At 38.2% G+C, this 23,747-nt stretch overlaps 1 protein-coding gene across 15 annotated transcripts in view; it reads right to left on the reverse strand.

The window, feature by feature from the left end:
* Window positions 1–21,731, reverse strand: part of CCDC88A (coiled-coil domain containing 88A) — a 79,844-nt gene extending 58,113 nt beyond the window's left edge. For 9 of the 15 annotated variants that reach the window (XM_040611587.1, XM_040611583.1, XM_040611585.1 and 6 more), the window contains exons 1-3: window positions 20,652–21,212; window positions 20,437–20,537; window positions 1,920–2,028 (exon numbers count right to left, since the gene is read on the reverse strand). In XM_040611587.1, the coding sequence (XP_040467521.1) occupies window positions 1,920–2,028; window positions 20,437–20,537; window positions 20,652–20,714 (273 nt within the window). In that variant the 5' untranslated portion in view covers window positions 20,715–21,212. Of the gene's footprint in view, window positions 1–1,919; window positions 2,029–20,436; window positions 20,538–20,651; window positions 21,213–21,576 lie in introns of those variants that run through there. The other 6 variants (XM_040611593.1, XM_040611594.1, XM_040611592.1 and 3 more) reach the window with 3 other exon arrangements.
* Window positions 21,732–23,747: the final 2,016 nt, after the last annotated feature.

Consider the following 23,747-nt stretch of genomic DNA (forward strand, 5'->3'; position numbering starts at 1 on the left):
ATCTCAATACAGTGGATACTTTCTACATTTCACTACTCTCAGATCTCGGCCATCCCACTGAGATCATATACCAAGCACAATGCCTGTATGGACAGCTTTCTGAAGCACCCAGGTGTGAGGGCTCATGCCTCTGTGAAGGAGTAACCCAGGCTATGAAAGACTTCTCAGATGGATTCCAAGGCATCCATCAAGCCCTAGCCTTTCTGCCTTGGGTAATTTCACAGGTGACAGGAACTTAACTGATCCCTTCTTGAAAACAAGTTTACTGTGCTACCTTGCTAACCCTTGCACAGGCTGGGGAAAAGTACCAGCTGCCAGGCTGCAGTAAGTCTGACAGGAAACAAAGACTACAGTCCATCTCTTAAAACTTCTCTCCAAACCAATAAATTACCACAATGTGTAAACCTCCCCATATGCATGTGAGCTTGCCCGAGTCAACACCAACACATGCAAAAAGCAATTTTAAATTTGAACACGCATTCCAGTTTGGCCTTTACCCCTAAAATGCCAGACCTGCAATATTTGCAAGTTCCCCCTACTTGTATTGTCTGCAGAAGTTGGCATCTCACAAGACTAGAAGACAGAGAGACTGGAGAAGGAAATGGGGGAGAAGCATAGAAGTTCTATATAGCTTACACTTACCCAGGACAAACTTGAACCACTGAAGGATGGTGACTAGTTTTACCATTGATTGAGTAAGAATACTTTTTTGTTTTAAAAAACTGTCATAAATAATTTCTCACACAAAGGCTTGGAGTGACATTCACAATCCTGAATAGTTTAAAGGTTAAGCTACTTAAATGCAAGCAATTCTGCCTGATACTGCTGCACTAGGACTGGCAGGTACTGTAAAGTCAAAAAAGCACAGGGAACGCTTTGTATTCAAATAAGGATCAATCCTGTCAGTGTTTGTGCCTTCTGTTGCACCAGTTGTGAAACACTAATGCCTGATCAAAAATGACTACCATCAGGAGATGGAAAAGCATATGGGTCTCAGCAGGCAGCACTTACACCCACATGTAAGAGCTGCCAAGAAAAGAATGATGTGAAGCATGCATACATGTGAAGTGCTAGCTAGAAAGATGTACAGTGGTTGACCACTGCAGTAAGTGACAGTTGAGGATTTTCACTGTACTTTGGAGTTTTTGAAACCATACACTACGTGTATACACGAGGAAAAGCATGCACCAGTACAGGCTTTGCTGTGATGCTCTGTGGGAGGCAGATCAAAGATTTTCTCCCAGATCTTGACTCTCCTGGCAGAAAGGAGCAGGAAGTGTGGAAGGGCACTAGAAGACACACTATAAGGGACACTGGTGAGATGTGCAGTGTCCTACTACAGCATGTCCATGTGTACACCACTCTATCCAGGTTCTGCTTCTAGAAGGCATAGTAACCAGCTCCTACCTATCACACAAAACACACAAAAATTCAATGGCTATTTTATAGCTCTAAATTAAGTCATCACGGTATTTACTATGAATTCCCATTTGATTATTTTCACCTCACTGATTTTTTTCCTACTGAAAATCAAATTAATTCTAAAACCAGTAAAATTAATCACATCCTTTTTACAAAGACTCCATTGATAAGACTAAATGCACATGTAATAATTTCTCATAGGCACAAAAGTTGCTTCAATTCAGAAAATACCAACCAATACCACTTAATATACTATACGAGCAACTGAACATGTAGAATATCTATTACATAAACAGATCATTGCTCACATACAAATGTTTCTAGATTACTATTATAGCTATAAATAGTGTGATAAAAAATTTGACCAGATTCATAAACAACCATCCATACAAGTATCTCAAAATATTAATCTCATTTTTGTTACACTTAAAGGCATAAGTATAAAAGAATACTTAGAAACAATTCTAGGCTAAACAATACAAGAAAGAATTACTGACCTGATAGTAAGTTTTAATTTGTTTCACCAAAATAGACAAATTTTGAATCCTTAATGATGCATCGTTGTTCACTTTTTTGTTTATCCTCTGATTAGCAGACTTTGGATTACTGGGGGGGAAAAAAAAAAAATTAAACACTCTGAACATTAATCTTTAAAGTTCTCTATATAAAACAAACTGTACAGTTAATATGTTAGTGTAACAACTTCTTGTCTTGGCTACCATGCCTTTTTTTTCCTCCAGAAGTAAATAAGGAGTTGTGGAAGTAACTGCCAAAGGCAGAAATAAATACCTGGAAACATCTGTCCCTGATACAGCTAGTCAGACCAGCACCCTTTTTGGCTATTAACGCAGTATGTAACTGGAAGCACCCATCACAATTACCGGAGAATGAATGGAAGTAGAAAGTTTTTGTGGTTCTGCACTTCTCCACAACCAGCCCCAACCCTGACGGAATACAGAAGGCACAACGCAGCTGTAATGTAAATATTCCAGCACATACTGCAGACATAAGGAATCATTCTCACTGATGCAGACAATTACGAATAACAGAACTCAGTCTGGCTACATTAACAAATGTCTGCATACTGAAAAACTACACAATGTTGTTTTGCTACCATGAAGCACAAAAATAGAATATAACTTCTAACTTTTAGAAGAATGAGAAATATGAAATACATCGTGCTAACACACACTATATTATTTTAAATTTATTTACCAATGACTGAAATCTGTCAACAAAGAGATTATTAATTGGAGTTTGTCATGTACTTTCACACTCTACCAGATTTTTCTCTGGTTTATCTTGGCTTCAGAAAAGAAATCAATGCCTTTTTCCTTTACAAAATAGAAAGGATCTGAGGAAATGGAGATGAGTTGCCCTTTTTCAATACCTCATAACATACCAAGTTATTAACCACACACAAAACAGTGTGACAACCATTCATAGTGATTTTTCAAGAAAAACAATGCAGATTCAGTGCAACTCCCCCACAACACCCTGTAAAAAGCTTAGAGAATTCACAAGGGACAGCCTATGTGAAGTTCCTTAACTTTTACAAAGATACTTGAACCAGTTGCACAATGCAACTTTTGATATTTAATGATACTATTGTATTAATGATATTATTGTCAGATAAACATGCAGCTGGCTGGAATACTGCACTCACACAAGAAACTACCAAATTTTCACTGTCGAATTGTAGGTTCCTGCAAGGGTGTGTGTCTGCTGGGTCTAGTTTTATTCAACATTGTCATTAATGATGTAGACAATCAAATACAAAATACACTCACCAGAACTGCTCTTTCCAAAACTTGGGGGGGGAGGGAGCCCCCAAAAACATAAAAACAACCCTCAAAAAAAACCCTTCAAAGACCACTATAGCAATTGAGAACGATCCTGGTAAAGTCCAAAAGTGGTGTGACAGCAGTTCAATAACAACTCGTACAGACCAAGGATTATACCTGGGAATCAAAGGCATAAAGAGGAGTAACTTGCTATAACACAAAAACGACCTGAATCCTGTAGTGGGTACAACCAAATACCAAGGGAAAAGAAATGCCATTGCCAAAAAAACGCTAGTTCATCATTTTTCATACAAGTGTTGTCTAAAAGAGAGGTAGTTACTCTACACATGGTACAGATGATGCTTCAGTTACTAAAAAGTCACACCTTCAGGGAAGGTCTTGTATTTGTACTTTTTCCACAGGTAAATCCCCGGGTTCTAAGCAGCATGCAAAGGCTCACCACAGGCCCTCCCTCAACTACGTGGGCGTACCGTATTGCCAGGTGGTGTACAGGTACACCTGCCCCTGGAGAATGGGAAGTGCCTGTCGAAAAACACATCCATCACAGAGTGTACACCTGCAGAGTTCCTTAGAAGGATGATGAATGGAGCAGGTTACAGGTCAGCATGAACTGCCCTGGCAGGACACCAAGGACCTGCAACCCAAAAGCCACATGCTACTGATGCACATAACCTGAAGGCTGTGTAGAGGACACAGAAAAAGAATATGCATCTTAGAGAACAAATACATATTTTGTCAAAAGAAACTACATATAAGTAGTCTATAAGATCATCAATATAAATATGATTCATACGTTTCTACACAGATACTCAATTCAGCTGTAACATATAAGTGTGAAGAACCAATACCTCAAGATGAACTCTTTCCTCTACTCCACTGAACACAGCAGTATCATGACTTTTTTTAATGCAATTTATCACTTCGATACGTAGTTTCACATATTCTTTGTATAAGTGTCACTGTAGACAATACTTACAACTTTTTCATTTAAGTTATCTAAACAAACTTTTATTTGCCTTTTACAGCTTGCTTTGGGTTTAGCACATTAGAATTTTTAAAACATGTATTTATGTCTTTTCTTCAGTTTATTGCTATCAGATTTTCCTGGCTTGTAAGCATGAATAGAAATAACATAAAAAACCACTACTGCGAAAGAAGTCAGATCATATATAAAACACTCTTCCAACACAATCATTTTTTGAAAGGAAAGCAGCAAGCATAGCATCTTTTTTCTCATATATATGAATGTAAATCCAGGAAAATTAGGACATGGATTCTTACACAGGAAATTGCCTCATTCCTAAATGCTCGTCACCATGTTCCTAAAAATATTATTAACAACTGAAGTATATTTTAGGATATATTAACCAAACTGCATGACTAAAATGTCACCTTGGATTTATCAATTCAGCCAACCTACAGTTGCAAAAGAAACTAAATGGGCTAAAAATTATCGTGCTTTGCAGATGGGCAGAACTGAACTCCTTTCCAAACTGAATTCATTCACATTTCTTAAAATTCAGAAGCGAAAATCCAGGATAAATCCTGCTGACCTGATGGCATACAGAGATCAGCTGAAGTCTCCTATTTCTACATTCATATCTCCAAAAGGCTGATTTGGGCTCTTAATCTTCATCTTTAATCTTAATGACTATCGGATTATCTCCAGGCTTTTTCATCATCTTCAGCAGCATTTCTACGGCCATACATTTTAGATGACTCTCCCTTTAGAGCACTCAAAACAGAGGGCACTAGTTTCCTGGATATTGTAACAGCTCTTATTTTAGTATCAACACAAAAATTAGTGTGCAACCACAAGAATTCGAAACAGCAATGTCAGAAAAGTTCAGGTGTTACACTTTCTCATTTCAAAAGCTGTACTAGAAAATTTAGACAGATCTCCTAAGAACAAAAACTTTAACGTTTGCATAGCACTGAATTTTTGCAATGGTTTGTAAACATAAATCGTTACACACTTTTAAGATAAATTGTTTCTATTCCAATACTACAAATAGGAAATGAACACAGAAACAAATTCCTGAACAACAGCAGAAACAATCAGTGCCAAAGATATCTGTGTGGAGGAGGAAAAAGAAAAGAAGGTGAGGGCAGTGAAAGCCCAAGATTTCTTAGGGGACAAATTCTTAGTTCCCCACCTCTGTCACCACTGCCATCTTCATCTTTTACAGAACAATATTTCACTATGGGGACTTGCATACACCAAAGACACATCACATAAGCACTGTGTTTTATTTGATGATATGAAAATAAAATTTTGAAGTCAGAAGTTATAACATTTGGGCAAGATCAGGAACTCTAAGGTGTCATTATACTTGTACCCGGACTTTGCTCCTGAAATCATTTCAAATGATGCACTAAAAGGTACTAATGGAATCTGAACACTTTTAGAACACTTTAGTGGACATTTGGCAACAGTGCTACAGCAAGTGATTCTTATGTTTCATCTTCTCCATCTTAATCCTTAGAAATCCAACGGAAATCAACTCTACCAAATAATGCATTAACAAAGATAACCAGAAATTTGGTGGTATTAGTCTTGTGTCAAAGTTAATGTTGATACATATTAAAGTTACTTTTAATCTTTCAACTACTCTTGAAAATAAAGTCACTTAGTAACTTTATTTCCACCAATCACTCCACATATCCTCCCCCCCGACTTTTTTTTTTCCCCCCTTTTGTTATGTAGTGTGTATCTTCATCTATCAAAACCAACTCAATGGCTAACACACATTCTTTATATTTAACAGACATTCCAGGGTTTTTTTTGTTTTTTTTTATTATAAAAGTTAAACAGTTTTGGGTCAAAATGATTCATTCTTATATCTTAAAACGGAAAGCATTCAAGTGTTTGGAGATTTTTTTTTTTCTTTGGCATTAATTGCAGGAAACTATTTACGAAACTGCAAATTTTGCTGAGAAAACTTGGGTTACAGATGTGCTCTGGAATGGTATCTTTACCACTTGAAAAAAACTCACAGTTCAGTTATACAATACTCTGCTAGTACAGAGTCAAAAATTACAATCAGAACATCAGCCCCAGGACAATGTGGTGCAGAGCAGATTTCTTTTAATAACTTTAAATTTTTCCAAAGATTATGGTGACAGGTCCAACAGAAACCCAAAACTCGAAATTCCCTTAATAGTTTTCAGTTTAACCACTTCCTTTTGAAGATCAATAAAGTTCTGTTACTTAAATATCAGCATTAACACTACTAAACTCTACCAATCATTTTTAATGTAATTGAACACGTACCCTCAGTAACTCATCAGAACTAGTAGGAAGTTTTATTTCTTTGATTTTGTCGCTTTCTTGTAAAGATTGTCGTAGTGGCTCATTATTCTTCAAACACAGGAGGTAAGTTGCCTTTGAGACTCTCAATCAGCACGTGCTTGCAATGACTAGGATGACTTTGACTTAGAGAAAAAAATTTCTAACTCTTCCCAAAGTGAAAATCTGCTCTCAATACCTTCCAGTGAAAACAAGACTTTAGCTCTGTACACAGTAATTTAAATCTTTCTAACCACGTGATGTCACTGAATGATTATATTTAATAAACACCAAATATTAATAGGCTACCTACTAGAATGACCCACATGTAGAAGCGTAAACGTTTAAAATCGAGACCACTGAAGAATCCTTCAGTGTTTGTATTTATCAATGTTCCCTAACCTTCAGTCATTGATTTCTAGCTTTCAGATTATGTTTGAACTGTCAGTTTTGGATTGCAATGTACATTGAATAGCCAAGAACAGGCCTGACAGATCACTTCTCATACCATGTGCTGTTACCAAAAGGACTGTGATTAGGTCCTTCAGCAGGACATTATTTTAAAGATAAATTCACCTTCATTCCCAATACTGATAACCAGGCCTCATTCTCTCAAAGCCTCCAACTTTAAAGCTCAGTAGTCTCCTTAATCCACAAAACACCATTTTAAATAATCTTCATTTAGTCAATGTGGTCCGTCTCAAGTACTGATGTCTTAATTCATTCCTCTCAAAGAGGAAATAACATAGCATGACGTTAGCTACACATTTTCCATCACAGGTTGTTTGTATAATTGTATTTTGTCAGACTGGTCCAAACCAGGAATAAACATAGTAATTTTTTTAACCAAGCATTTGAAATAACTATATTTCATTAGTTTTTCTCATTAAAGTCCAAATATTTTTCACACAAAGATAAAATTCTAAACATAAATTGCCAAAATCTGTATTGCTTTCAAGAGCACGCACCTTTAAGTTAAATTAGTTGCCAGAAAAATATAAAGTATTAGAGATTTTAATAAATTACTTGTATTCCTATGTTGAATTGTTTAATTTTTACGACCAAGAAAATTTTGGTAATAATTACATTTTTATTAATACTAAAAAAATTCTGCTTATTAGAATACACTTGGTCCAATACCACTGAAATAAACTAGTACATGGTGTTGGGAATACAAAAAGATGCAAATGAAATAATTTTGAAAATAAATCTGTTCTAAAATAGACCACTGTAGGAGACAACTTTAGAAAACAGTTTTTTTAAAAAACATAGGATTCTAGTGGCTACTGTGCTAGTTACACTATAAACATTTTTAAGGCAATGCATGCTCTGAACTCTGAATTGCTCCTTTTATTAGGTGGACACTGAAGTGCTTCAGTGGCAAATAGCCTAGCAAAATAGGGCAAATCTGTCTAGAAGTCAATAGGAAGCAGAGCAGTAAAAGATACCCTTAAGCAATTTTACATTTAAGAGCAACCTACTTATGACAAGATACATTAATTTCAATAGCAATAAAAACAGATGAGAGCATCTATCCCAATAATGCATTAGTTTAAAAGTACTGATTACAGAGAACTTCAGTGATTTTGAAATACTATCAGTGTCATTAATTACAGATTGAGACCTCATATAATCAGGGATTATGTGTCTTTAATTTTTCATTGACCAAAATCTATCAGAAATGGGAATGTGATAGCTTAATGGCTTCATGCTTAAATCTATGCAGACTGCAAACCAGTTGTGTCCTCTCTTGCCATCTGTTCCTTGATGGTACTTAATCATTAAGTCTAGTATTACAACAGACCCTAATTTTAAATTTATCATTGTTTGAATGTATTTGTTAAGTACAGTGAAATGCTGAAACAAACACTCTGGGAAAAAAAAATCTGCACAAGTGTACATCTCAAAGGGTAATAAATATCAACTGTAACTGTGATTTAGCTTACAGTAGCACAGTATTCATTTTTACACATAAACACTGCTTGCCTAATAAAGTTATTTTTTGTGAAGTCCCTTTCATTGGAATACTGAGGCTCACTCTTGCTCTCTGCCAGATATTTCAATAATTACTGATACCACAATTTTTTGATAATTTCTAATATTCAAGCAGCATTTCCATTATTTACTGTAAGCAAGAAAATAATCACATACAAAATGTATTTCACAAAGAAATTTGATACAGCAATGTCCTTCTACTGTGAATGTTAAAATATAACCAAGGCCTTCACTGGAAAGTAGTTGATACTCTGTAATTTGCTTTAAACACCTGTAGAGACACCAGACAAAGCAGTACCTTAAAGCAACAAAGTTACCAGAAGCACCTCTGCATATGGGGCAAAAGATGCAATTTGATCAGTTTTAAAATCATCAATCACAGTCAAAGGGTCAGTCTGCAGGAGTTACAGTATCAAAAAATGGCACAGGTTCTGAAGTACAATATTGTCAGTGTGATCTGAACCTTGTGATCACGCACGTTCTAGAAACACTGGTACAAGATGGCATACATCAGACTCCTCCTGCATCTATCAATCAGTATGATCAATTTCTGCTGCCAAAGAGTATTTCCATACTAAACCTATCAAAAAGATAAAGAAAAAATAAACTGCACTCCTTTTCTATACCTTTGGCATATGTTCATCAGGATTTCTGTGTTGATAGAAATGGATTTAAATGGATGACTTCCCTAAAGAATAATTCACAACACAAACTATCCACTGTTGAAGGGTACAGAGAACTAAATCATTACATTTTTATCTGAAAAACAGATGTCAATAGAATCCTTCCACCTCTTGAAAAACATCATGCAAGACATGCAAGCCCTGAGGCTGCAATGATTGACAATACTGAACGATGTGATGGCCCAGTGGTATTACACAATGCATGCATGACTATTATAACTGCAGAGCCCCAGTTTGACTTGCTGAAGATACAAGGGACGTACGTTCTAGATTTGCTCAAGTGTTCACTTTTGAATCCTACTTAGCCATTGTATCTTTGTGTGCTTACACAGGATCCGGTAAAAGGATGCTCTAATCTTAACTTGCAATAAGCAAGTGGTGTGATTTATACTAACCACCCTTCTCTAACTTTTTAGCAGGCATTTATGACAATCTACCCCTTACTTGTAGAACACCTGTATTTCTACCCCTGGGACAATACTGTTTGAGCAGTGATCAATGCACAGTTAAGATGGTCATGTAGTTCTGCAGACATCTGCTCAAACATCTAAAGGTATCATTACAAATGCCAAGATATCCTTTACCACAAAATAAGGTGCATATTAGCATCTCAATTAAGGACACTTTGCTAACTCTGCACTGACTGACTATATGTACCAAAGGTTTTTTGCCTCATGCCACTGAGTTTTATGAAGTAGGCCTACCCAAAAGCCTTTTGGCCCTTGCACAAAACCCTACTTCCTAGGATTATGTCCAACACCACGAACTGTTAGAAGGCTGAAGTCCTATATCTACTTTAAAAAAAAAACCACAACCAAGCAGCCTACAACAAATTGACTGGCTGGTGAGGAATCACAGGGAACACTGCCAAGAACATATGAGTAGATACAGAGCATACGCAGCTTTCCCACTCCCTGCCTTAGCTCTGCAGCATCTGACCAGGCTGAACTACTCACAGGGCAGCTGCACAATGCCTAAGCTCTCTTGTTGGCATTCGCTGCAGAGGAGTTGCCTAATTACTCATGGTTGAAGTGAGCTAGAATAGCAGTATCTGAAACAGTGCCACAAGCCCTTACACCGAGGAACCCTGTCTCTCCCTTCTCCGTCAATATGGACCTGCTGCACCTCATGACCTCAGAGCTGCTCTGACCAACAACTGCTCTGCTGGTTGGTCTTACTGTTAGTGATTACGATTACTATTTGCACGAAGAGACATCCCCTCACATTTGTATGCTCCCAGGTTTACACATCAATGTGCACACAGTCAGACAAAATCATAGTAGATTCAAGAGGTGTGGTGACTGATCTGTAATTTCTCCCTCCCAGGGTTTTAAAGAAAGCAGAATCCAGAAGAGCCCAGATTTAGTGGATGTCCTTTCTCTTTTCCTTAACATTGATAAGGAAAAGCAAAATGTAGGAGAAAATAAGACATGAAATAAAATAGGTCAACAGTCATTTACTCAGAACACACTTGCTTCACTGAATTAACATAACCCCCAAAATCCGTAACTTCTAAACACAGAAAACACCAGCTGTCTTTATCATCAGATAGTATGAGACAACTTTACTACTATTGCTTCAACTTGACTCAGATGTATACTTTTCCCATCACACTAAAAGGTATTATGTAAAAAGTAAGTTTTCTGCCAAAGATTGAAAATAGGGAATCACTTACTACACCGAGGAACCTGGGTGAGTGTCCTGCAACAATCAATGAGAATGTGGAGTAGCCTCTGCTCCACAGCCAGCAAAAGGTATGCTGGCAACCACCACATTAAAAAGTTTCACTGACGGAAAGGAAAATCTGTAAGTTTCAGAGTGTCACAGAACACTTAGCACTGTCACATAAAATAAACACTCCTGAGTATTAAATAACTCAGAATTCCTAGAAGAAGCAACTTTAGAAACAAAACTTTTTTTGAGCAAACAGATGAGAACCAGAAAGCCTGACAAACACTCTTTACTACTTCAGCAAACCTAAGTATCTTAAAAGGGTCATCTTGTTGGGGGGTTTTTTGGTTGTTTTTTTTTTGGGGGGGTGAGTGTGGAGTGTGGGGGGGGTGGTCATTGCTAAAGGCCTAGTATTAACTATTGTCTGAAAAGGTAGAATTAGACTGTAGTACTTGCACTACACTACTTTCCAAATTAAAACAAAAAGGCAGCAAGAGCACAGAGTCCACAAAGGACAAGCAAGAAAGGAGATGAACATTCCACAGAAAGTTTGGCTTTCTACTTTAAGCATTATGTGTCTTTTTCCCTCTCGGGGTGAGGGGGTTTTACTTCTGAAATGAGTTCAAATGTTAAGATCTATTCAGTCCAACACTAATTAACAGAGTAACTGAAAACTATCTGACTTTGTGATTAACACCTCAGTGTAACTGACCATTAAAACACTGCAAACATTCACACCCACAATAATCCTGTGACAACAGTAAGATTAGCTTCACATAAGTAAGCACTCTCAGATTTGGATCACAAGGTGCAGCGTGACTTGATACCAGAGGGCAATAAAGTGAGAAAATGTTTTTACCATCTACCTTGGAAAGAACATTCTGCAGACATACAGGTAAGTAGTTTGGAAGAAACATCAGAAACATTTATACAAGAAACAGAATAGAGCCAGCAAGTTGTCATCACAGATAGGAAGCAGCGAGCAGCACAGAAGGAAAGCAAACAAGCACTTATTGCCCTCAGCAAATGACATTTGCGGAGCTAACACACTTACCAAGATATGTAAAATATATTAATGTAAGGGAAAGAAATGTAAGCAGGATTTAAAAGCAACACACATTTATAAAGTCTTCTTCATTTAAGCTTAAAAATAACCTCTTAAAAGATTATTGTTTGTATATACAAGTTTTTCTCTTCTACTCTAACCAACTTCCAACACAACAGTATGGGCTTTGCTTTATTTGATAATCACAGCACTACCTTATAGTAGAACTTGGAAAGATGTTCATTCATTTTATCCTTTACTCTGAACTCTGCTGAAGCTATAAATTCTCAAAAATAATTAGTTAGTTCTTTGAATTCAAAATTGCCTGACCATAGGTAAACATCGCACCCAGTAGTCAAAAATGCACGAAATACTGATGTGAGATCAGTCTAATGAAATGACATCAAAGCTACCTGACTATTGCACTTTTAGTGACTAAAAAGATCTTAAGTTGTAAAAACAGTGCCACATAGATTTCCGTTACATACTTTAGGCTAGAACATTATGACTCTAGAATTTCCCTTTCTTACCAAGCACAATAAACCTTCTCTAAGTAAATCAATAAAATATACATCTTCATCTTTTTCCTTACAAATTTTTAGACCACCAAGTGACAGATCTGAGTCCTTTGTATAGATTATTACCGAGAATGAGACAAATTCAAATACAATGGATAGAAGGGGATTGCCAAAGCCAGTAAGTTGCATTTCTTGCAAAAATTTTATCTACGTGAACAGCTTCACTGCTTCAGCACACTAGCTGAAATGTGTTATACATTTTGCATGTGCATCAATTCATGTGCAAGCTCCTACTGAATTAGATACAAATAGAACAGTACATGAAGGACCTTACCCCTATTAACTACGAAAGCTACAAGGTAAACATACATATAAGGGCCTGTAAAAGTGCAATTTTTTCATCTTAAAACATAAATATTAATATTCTTGCTAAGATGCAAACAAGCACTTTGTAAGTATGACACCTGTCTACATTCTATCATACATCAACTAGTATCTGTATTTTGTTTCTGTCTGGCATACACAATGCCCTGAATATATAGCAAGTATATTCCCAAAATACCAGGAAGTGACACCAGACTTTTTTTTGCTCAAGGGCTTAATTAAGAAAAACAGGTATCACACAAACAATAAAGACCAAATATTTCCCTGCAGTTTAAAATAAGATTAATTTCTGTAATAAACCTAAGTGGACTCTATCTCCTATCAGTATAGAAAAGGAAACAATTTTCAAGTATATCTAAACATGCAACATGAAGTTTCAATCAACAGCCAGGAATATGATACAAGCTGCTTATGAGTTCATCCCTTACTATTTCCCAATCCAAAAATACAACACAAGATAATTTTTGCATTTTCCTCAGAGTAAGCTAATGGGAAAACATACCAACAGAGTTTGGGTCCAGCAGTAGCCTTGCTTTGATTCAGTGCCTTAACATCAGTTAGTCTGATGAAAGAAAGTGGGGGCATTTTTTAAATACTGCTTAAAAACAACTGTCTCAGAGGCCCTGCCTCTTTGGAGCATAAATACAGGGCTCTCTAAAACAAAGCAAACAAACAAACAGAGACTCCCACACAGTTATTACCAAATAATCTCTGACCACTGAGGTCATGTGCTCTAACAAAGCAACATTTTGAAAAAAAGTCTTGATCCCTGAATAATTACTACAAAGGAAAAAAGTCGCACAGTGTAAAAGGCAAGGAAGGGAACAAATTGGTATTTGGTTTACAGAAAAAGGAGGAGGAACCAAAAATAAGAATAACATATGAAAGAACACAAAGCTAAAAAGCCCCTTCTTCACAGAAGAAACAAATGAGGAAAATCTAGAAGCTTCACAAAGTTAGCATAGAATTAAGATGCGCCTGATTTAGCAACCAGTTTGTCAGTTAACTAGATTAGTTTTTAAAAGAAAAACCAGAGCACAGCAATACTTTGCAAAGGTTTGTGGTATAGAGATCCCCAAACTAGCCATATGGCCTGAAGAAATATAGTCTTGCCAGCAAAAGATGCGAGCTGATCAGCTTAGGTAAGGTATTCGTAGCTGACTTAAAACTCTGGAATTTACTGCTGCTATGCTACCAAGAAATATGGCAACATTGTAGGGTGGCTTAAGGTGTCTCAGCCACCTGGGCAAACTGACCTTTCTGGTATAAAAATCAGAGCAAAACAAGTTGTGTATTGCCTTTCCTTACAACACAGGGAGACAGAACGCTGGCCACACAGAAGCAGAGGCAGGTAAAGAGCAAAGCCAGCCCTGCAAACAGAAATACTACAGGCAGCCATAACTGGAACTGCAAAGCTCACCCAGCCTCAACCCTGGGTGCTGCTAAGGTCAAACGATGCTTAGATGAGCCAGCCACTCAGCCACCACCCTGAATGGCTAAAGCTCGCAGCACAGCTGCTAGCATGAAGCTGGGAGATGTCTTCCTCTGGCTCAAAGTCACACTCATAGCATTCTCCACATGGTCCTGTGATTTCAGCTAAAGCCACCTCTGCCGTATGTAACAGCAGCTCTGTTCAGCAGTGCTGCACTGTGCTCTGTGGCTGTATCTGCTCTGTTACCTCACACAAGCATCTCTGCCCTGCAGTCTTCAATGTAGCATAAACGTGTCTTTATATATAAAACAGCCTTTACTGAGCTATGTCTTAGGAGACAGCTTGCCAGCACACTCATAACGATTTTCCTGACGATGAAACATACAAAATATATGCCTAGAAAGCTATGAGTAAGTTTATTTAGTTTTTTCATAGAGTGCTTTGAAACAGCACATAGAACGTGAGTGAAATGCAAAATACTCTGAAAATAAAAATATAATGCCATAGTGAAAATACATTGTTTCCTTGACAGAGTATTTTCAATGCTGGAACAAGTTACTTTGATTTTAGATCTTCCAACTAAGGTTGTTATTTATGGAAGAGGTAGATACACTCAATAAAGCACCTTTGTATGTATTAAGAAATGTTTTTTAACACAAACTTTTATTCCCTGGCCCCAGCTGCTAGCCTAAACTAAGGATGACCTAAGCAGTATGCCACCAAAAGAAATAAGGAAACAAAGACAGCTATGCAAGATAGCACCAGAAGAAGAAAACAAAGAAGTGGATGTATACATGCAAAGGAAGATTAGGTTCTTTACTTCCTAATCTTCAAGATGCTGTAAGAAACAAGAATGAACCACAGAATAGTGGACTGCATGGAAATAAATCACAGCAGACAGGATGAAGGAGAATGGGCATCACCTGTGGAAAAGGGTAAAAAAAGTATAAAAAACATAGTAAAACGGAGACATAAGCAAATACCAAACACTGTAAGCGTTCCACATTGACACACACTCTTTTTCCCTTTAGCTGTCAAAAAGCCAAGCATCTCAGAAGTATCAGCCTACATCCACTTCATCTGCCCAATATAAGTCTCCCTGCATGCAGATGTTCAAGTCCAAAATTAATCATCATTACACTATAAGAACTATCTTTTCCTTTTTTGTAATCAAAAGGTTCCAATATCAACAATCTTGACCACAGTGCACACTGTGCTGAACCAATTTATTAACAAATTTGTTTCTTAATTAAAAAAAAAAGTGGTTTAAGTTCAGCTTTCCTTAAGAAAAGTTTAGGCCATACTGCTGCAGAACCACCCTTAAGAAGAACAACTCTCACAAACAACTAGAGTGACATCTACCTCACATCTGTGGAGGCCTTTCAGAGCACGTCTGAAAACTGTAAATCAAATCCATTTGCTTCATGAAAGTGAGAAAGGTGCAGAATTTTTTCTGGGATATGTGCTTGTATTTTTACTGCCAAACCCACCAATTTAGTTTACCCCAAAACTTTTTTCCATTTCCCTGCCCCGACAGAACCCGGCTAAAGCTGCCTCTTGCTATTTGGTCTTCTTCACCAGAAGGAGTTAATTGGAGTGCATGTTCCTGCACTCTTTCACAGAGCCAGGCAGCTGGCTCAAGCACTAGAGATGGAGTCCAGTTTTCAGGAAAAGATATAGGCCAGAAGTATGGGCTGGCAAGCTCAACTGTTTGGAAAAAAGCGAACTAAAGACTAGGAGCTCAGAATAGGAGTCAGTGAAGCAGTCTACACATTCTAGGCACACACCACTAGAGCAGTGGAAGGAAACAGTCAGCTGCTACACCTGGAAAATTCTATGGGCATGAAAGGACTGCATGTGGATCCAGTCAGTGAAAAACAGTGGGAGAACAGCAAATGGGAGAAAAACAGGAGCATAATAAAATATTTCATCCTTTGAAGTAATTTTCAGCATGTCTGGATACAACAGTGGATAGTATTGAGTAATATATTCAATGAAGACAAACGTTATGAATGGAAGACTGATGAAAGTGGACAGGTTCTCCAGACAGTGGATTAAATGAACTCAGTTTCAGAGTTTGGTTCTATATATTACATATTCTGCATACAGTATTGTCCAATAGTTCCTTTAAAACTGACCAATTTCCACAAATACATAGTGTAGTAAAATAAAACTATTAAAACTGTAATATGGTTTTGAGTGTTTGTTACTTGGCCAAATATTAATGGTGGTGATAAACATAATGAAAGTCCCCGTCTTGCAAGTACTTGCCGTTGTCTATTTTTGTTCAAAGAACCCAGTAAGACTCTTGTTAGTTTGGGAACCACAGTTTGTACTATGAGACAAACTTCTTACACAATCCTACCGGAATTCAATTAACAAGTATCAGAGAACAAAACCTATTAGAAATGAAAATTAAACACACTCAGAAAACGAGTGTGTTTGCAAGAATACCTTGATCTTTTGGGATCAAAAGAAGGGTATATAAACACTACAGTGCTAAAACAACAACAACAAAAAAATAAAATGAGGTGTTGTTAGGTTCTAGAAAAATACAACTAGGACAACTAAGAATCATCTTACTGTAATTGCACCATTTGTTTTAGTAGTATACACAACATTTTACTCAAGCACATGAGCACTTCATAACGTCAGAAGTATTATGATATAGAGGTATATTAAAGGTATGAAGTATTCTTGGTATGTTCCTTCACGTCCCTGCCACAGCAGAACACCACTGCAGTGGATCTCTTGCTTTCTGATTTATTTCCAAGAAGCATGACCCCTTTTTGTATCAAAGAACACACAGATAAAGGCTCAGATTTAGAAAGACAGATGGGTTTCTATCCAGAAGTATCAGATACTGACTGATCCCAGCAGAAGGCAGGTAATCAAATACTTTTGAAGAACTGGACCTAAATTTAAAGGGGAAATGAGAGAAATTCTCTCAAGTTAGGGGCTGATATTGAAACACAGGAACTCTCCACATGTAAAAATAAAACAGAATTTTTTAAAAAATATTAAATTGGCGTGTAACATCTCTAGCAAAGGAAGAGCTCTTCAGATGTATTTGGATACCAAATGGAATCTGTGTAATTTTCCCATGTACTAAAACGTTCAAAAAATCAAAAGCAAAAGACATACAAGAATATAATGAATTATTCTTTCTCATATATGAGGTACTAATAAATTCAATGCTGATAAAACCTGACCACCTCCACACCATTATCCTGCAACTATTCCAATGCTGACATCTATTTCCTGTATCTGAATCATGACAATCATTGAAAATAACTTCGGTGCAGACAAGCGCAAGGCGGGAGAAATGCTGTACTAACAAACTCTTACTTGCAGCTGAAGGTAGGCAGAATTAACTCTTTTTAAACTGAACAAAAAGCTTTCTCTAAGTAACGCCACTTTTTTTGATAGCATAACTGTTTACAAACCTTTAAGTAACAACACCACTTTTTCTGATTGTGTAACTGTTTACAAACCATGCTCAACACTTTTATGGTCACAGAATTTGTTTTTCAACATTCGGCAAAAATAACGTAAGTATTAAAAGTATGTATAAAGCAGCACCACAGCACCTCTAACAGCCTCTACTTGTTCAATCCTTTAAGGTCCTTTAAAGCGTCTGCAATGGCTTTCCAACCATAGGAACCAACCTACACCACAACCACATGACAAAGCCCTTAGTTGACAGGTATACACTAGCTGTATTCTCACACCAAAACACGAACAACCTTAAGTATCTCAAAACTAGTCTAAATAGTAAGCACCATATAACACAACTCATGTAAAAAACCCCTCATGTAAAAAACCCCAATTTCTAGTGGTGCTTTCCACATATTTCTACGAACGGCACTCCTGGTGACTTCTGCAAGCACATTTCTCTATAGCTTCAAGCTCCTAACCACAGACCTCTAGTTCTCATGTGAAGTACGTAATTGAGAGTTTTTAAAAAAACAAAACAAAACAACCCTCAACATTCTGAAGAAAAACATTTTCCTTTTGAAGTCACATGATACAAATTTTTCTGCCACATTTCCTCAACATATGGTAGTAAAGACTGAAAGAAAAAAAAAAAGGAAATGGAAAATACTGCAAGTTATATTGATAATTAGTCAGATCTGCGCCTTTTAAATGTTTTTGCAAATGAGGACACATTCAATGGTGGATATTCAAAGTGAATAGGACTAGAAGTTAACACAGGCTTCCACAATGACTACACTAGAGATAGAATTAGTCTGCAAAACATGAAAAAATGTTTCCCCTCTTTCAATCCTGGCAAATAACCCAAAACAAACTAAACACCCCCAAAGAAAGAATGCAGTTCTGGAAACTTCAATTCTAAGTAGTAGTCAATCATAATACACTTCAGTCACCCCAAAAATTTTTAAATAAAATACACCTTCCAGTATAGTTACATATTTCTAAAATCAGTTTTATTTGTACACCAGTTTGTTTACACACAAACTACCTTAAACTAGAGGTGTAATTGTTCTGACTACTATTTATTTGAAACTTGTATCTCTCATGCGGGTTGTTTTGTGGTTTTTTTTTTTATACACACACAACTCCTAAGCAAACTACAGTAATCATGATATAGGGTCAAAAATGCACAAAGCCAAAACCAAATTCAACACACAGTGCCTTAAGCACGGGAATGATCCCTCTTGGCAGCTTTCCATTTTACATATATGTATCCCACATATGTATCAGATATCAACTTATACTCTTAGTATTGAAAAAAATTACTGATAAAGTTTAATTTCAAGATTATATTCTTTGAAATCACCTTGTTTCAGTTCCAGTACTAAATGTGCCTTCCAGCTGTCAAACATTTTCACCAAGTGGAAGCTCTATGCGTTAAATGCATAGTCGTAATTGACAAGCTACTTAATTTGTGTAGTCCAAAAAAGTAAAAATTGCAAAATAAAAATAGTATGCTTCAGTGAATGTATCACTTGAAATTCTTATGAAAATATGCCAGAAATACACTCAAGATTTTTTTCAAAAAGTTCAATTTCACCAGGTTTTCCATGTTTCTCAGTATTACAGAAGTGAATACTTGACATTTTAGTTGCACAATAGTAGGTGACAAAGAAAATACTGGTTTCAAAAGCATGTGAATTCAAACTTAAACATGGTAACATGCAGATCTTTTCACACAGATTAGTTATACAAGCTGAATTCCAACAGCAAAAGCTTTTAAAGTCCTAAAGATGAGTAAAACTATAAACAGAGTAAAAGGTTGCCCATCACTGAGCAGTGTTCCTGCTCAGTCATCACTGAGCTGCCAACACAAGCTGCTCATGCACTGATGTATCCATCCAGACATACATAAGCCTACATTTTTTCATACCTATACAAAAGGTATGTCTCTGTAAAGACCTAAAATGTTAAAAAAAAAAGTATGGATACTTTTTTTCCACTAGTAACACCTTTATGATTCTATAACTAGACACTTGACAGAGGTGCTACTCTCTAGCATTACAGTAGCAGGCAACATTCCAGTCAAAACTGTGATTAACAGAAAGTAGTTATAAAAAACTTTTTCTAACCATCAGTTTCCAATAAACAATTTATAAAACCATGTAAAAATGTTTCTTCTGCAGTTCATACCCAGAAAACATTCTATACTCACAATTAAAGCATTAGCTTTACTGCACAACTGCTATCTACTCTAATTTGGAACTGTGAAAAATGAAAAGGAAGGAGTTAAAGAATGGTCCATTTGCTCAGTAAACAACATTATGTGACTAGCATACGATCCTTAAGTTATGTGTCACATGAACTAAGATATGTATTAGAATCTTATTAGCCAAGCAAATTTATTCAGAATTTTGTTTATGAGCGTGACTTACAGTAGAATGAACCTTTATGCTTCTCAGTGGAAATCTGGGAAACTATTTACAGTCATCCAATTTTCCAGTAAGTTCTACATATCATGATTCAGCCAGTATTACACTGTACATCCTGCAAATACATCACTTGGACATTAAACTGTAAAGAGTATCTGCTATGCTTTGAAGTCTCCTCTTAACTGACCACATGACTCCTTCAAGTATAAAAGAAATCAATTTAAGGTCAATGTAGGGAGGAAGAGTTTTCATAAGAAAGCAAAACATACACAAAAAACAAGATGACAGTGAAAAAATAAAGCCAAGGCACAATTTGCAGACTTACATTTGCAGCATGACTTCGTTCAGAAACACGCCATCCACTAGCGCCACATATTCTTCCAGGTTGGTCCCATTTCCTCCAGCTAACGGTCCAAACGTCTTAACCTAAAACATAATCATCACCACCGTGACACTAACGCCACCTTACTCTCTGCCGCAAGGCATTTATCTTCAAACAATGAGCAAATGAATAGTGTGTGAGGAAAAATGAATGCTTACCCAGGTGACAAGAGGGCTAGACATGAACTGCTCCAAAAGGGGTGTGAATATTTCGTTCTCCATTTTACAAAAAAATTAACATCAATGTAGCTCCTCTGATGCAAAAAATATGAAAGTCCTTCACTGTAGCAACTCTCGGAAATCCTCCAAGGATTTAGCTGAAGTAAGCGAACCCCATTTTCACCAAGCAATGCAACAGCAACAACAAAAAAGTCAGTGCACTGGCAACTGGGATTTGTCTTCCTCTTTCAAGAAAAAACGCATCTGAAAGTCCATCTACACGTATTTCAGCCTTTCCATTGATGTCTCTCCCTTCCTACATACCGAAGGGGTAAAAGGAAGGAAGGGAAGAAAAGAGGGAGGCTGCCTAGCTACTGGGATTCTGCATCAGACAAAAAAAGAAAGGAAGGAAAAATCTGCTTCAGCAGCGGCAGCACCTCAGAAAGGAAGGAGAAATTCCAGTAAAACTCTGCAAGCTCATCCTGCCCCTTCCTCACAAAAAAAGAAATCCAGGCGAGGGCAGGCAAAGAGGAGCAGGGACCCCCACCCCCACTCACAGCAAAGCCCCCCCGGCTGCTACTGCACACAAGAGAATCCCGCTGCCCCCCACCCACCCCCGCAATGGCACAGGCAGCCCACAGAGAGGGAACCAGCCCCCAGCAGGGATGAGAGGCTATTTTAAATCAGTTCCCTTTTCTAACCCCTTCCCTTTTCCACTAAACTACGGCGCAAGACAGCGACAGGACCGGCACGCGCCGCCTCGCCTCACAACCTCGCCCTTCCCCCCCCACCACCCGCCCCCCCGTCCTCTCCCCTCGCCCCCCGGGTCCCCGCCGCCCCCAGAGCCCCCCAGCCCTGACGCCCAGCTCCAGCTGTTCGCCTGCCGCCCGCCACAGGCTCCCGCGGCACCAGCTCCGCTGCCCACCCCTTCTCCCAAATAACGGCCACCTCGCCTCAGCCAGGCCGGCCGTGCCGCATCACTCGCCCCCTCTTCCCTCCCACACCGACGGGCGGTTCCAGCGTATGGATCCCTCCGCTCCGGTCTGCGTGCGGCAGCCGGTTATCCCTCCGCCAGCCCGCGTCCCGCCGCCCTCAACTGCCGCTCGGGGATGGCGGCGCAATTAGAAAGAGGCGGGGCCGGCGGGAACCGCTGCAGGACTCGTGCACGGGCGCTGCGGCGACGGCGGCGCGCGAGCCCAACGGCCGCGCCGCGTGAGGCGGGAGGGCGGGAGCCAGTGGGCCTCTGCCCCGCAGCGCCGTGAGGAGAAGTGGCGGGGTCCGGCGTGCGTAGGTCTGCCCTCGCCCCGGGGCGCGGGAAGGGAGGTGGATGCTCTTCGATTCCCCCTGTGAGGGAAAAAAGGTGCCGGTGAGGAAGAAAGGGGGGGGGGGGGGGGGGGGAAGAGGGGGGGGGAAGGGGAGTCGCTGACGCCCTTGAAGAGAAAAATGAGGGTTTATGGCCCGATCCGCCCCCCAGCCACACACTCCCGCCAGCCGAGGAGGGAGGACAGGTTTTCTCCTGAGGTGAAATCCAGACACACCACGTTAACGCAAAATCCAGCTTTCTGGAGAGGTTTAGCAGGGGCAGAGGAGCGCTGGGAGGGGGGCGACCTGGTTACAGAAAAGCAAATGATGACAAGCAATTTGCTTGCCTAAGCTATTGTCCTTAAGCTATCTCCTGCCACTTGGGTTTCAAATCTCCAATGCTGCATCAACATACGGGACCGTATCTGCTTAATAGATCATGTAGTTTATTGACAAAGCATTTTGCAAAAATCTCAAACTAAGTCCAGCTTCTCTCCCATGTAGTATAAATTACATTGCAGCAGAATTTTTCCAAATACCTTTAGTTTTACACACCCAGTAAAAAAAAAAAAAAAAAAAAAAAGACAGACACCACAAAACAGTGCAGTAAAAGTGACTGAAATTAAGTCCTTTTGAAAAGACATCATAGTAACAGCTAAACAGATTAGGGTTTTTAACCAAAAACTGGATAGCGTTTGTCCTAATGGTCCAAGATTAAGAAAAAATTCCAGTCCTAACCTTTTCCCCATATGTGAAACTGAATAAAATGTCCATGTAAAAGATGTTAAAAAATTATAGACCTTGAAATATTAGTATGTAATTTGTATTCCAGGGATTTATTTTTTAAAAACAAAGTTGTATAGTTAAAAGTGACTTTGTTTTGATTCTCACAATTATACATTTTCAGCAAAAATCAAGTCATTCCCTTCCAAGACAGGTCTTTAGAGTGAACTGGTAGTCCTCCTGTGAAACAAAAGAACTAAGGAAAGGAAAATCTGCAGTCTTGGATCTGAATAAGAATCTGGTGATCCAGTGGGTGAAATAACTGCCAATAAACTACTAGTCCTTAAAGGCAACTACAAAAGCATTTTTGTAAAAGCCTGACTAACCAACCGCTAAACTCCCGGTTTCTGGCAACAGTATATAATCTGCAATTGTGCATGCAGTACTTACTATGGAACTTCCCTGGCTCATCAGTTTGTTCTTGTGTGCTCTAATTAGGCAGTAATGACTTTGGCATAAAGCAGTTTCTAGGAATTAAGAGACTGGCTAGTAGAAGTTGATAGCCCATGTAGTAGTCACATGTCAGTAACACCAGCTGGCTCATGAGTTCCTGAAAAACATTTTCTACTGAGATTTCATAACATAGAGATGAAGATTTCATTAAACAGTTTTTATTTCCATCCACACCATGCAGTTTGCATGCATTCTCAGCATTGCTGGTTGTCACTGTTCCTTCAGAAAGCCTATTATATTTTAGAGAAATACTGCATAATATCTTCATGAAACACAATGTAAGCAGTTTTATCTTATATGATTTACAGTTCCTTATTAGAACTGACAATTAGTACAAGAGAAAATTTCAGACAAGGTATCCAGAAACATTCATGTGAGTTTCGGTTTGTTGTTTGGGGTTTTTTTTCAGACTAAGAGCCTCAAAACCTGTGAAGAAGCTCTATAGTTTCTGTAGCTTACACTTTGTCAAACCAAGTGTAAGAATTATTTACAATGTAGTAATAGCTAGAGGAAATTGGATGAGCTAGAGGTTATTCAGTTGTCTTTGGTGTTCATCAC

This window comes from Falco naumanni, chromosome 12, assembly GCF_017639655.2.
Source record: "Falco naumanni isolate bFalNau1 chromosome 12, bFalNau1.pat, whole genome shotgun sequence".
Lineage (NCBI taxonomy): Eukaryota > Metazoa > Chordata > Aves > Falconiformes > Falconidae > Falco > Falco naumanni.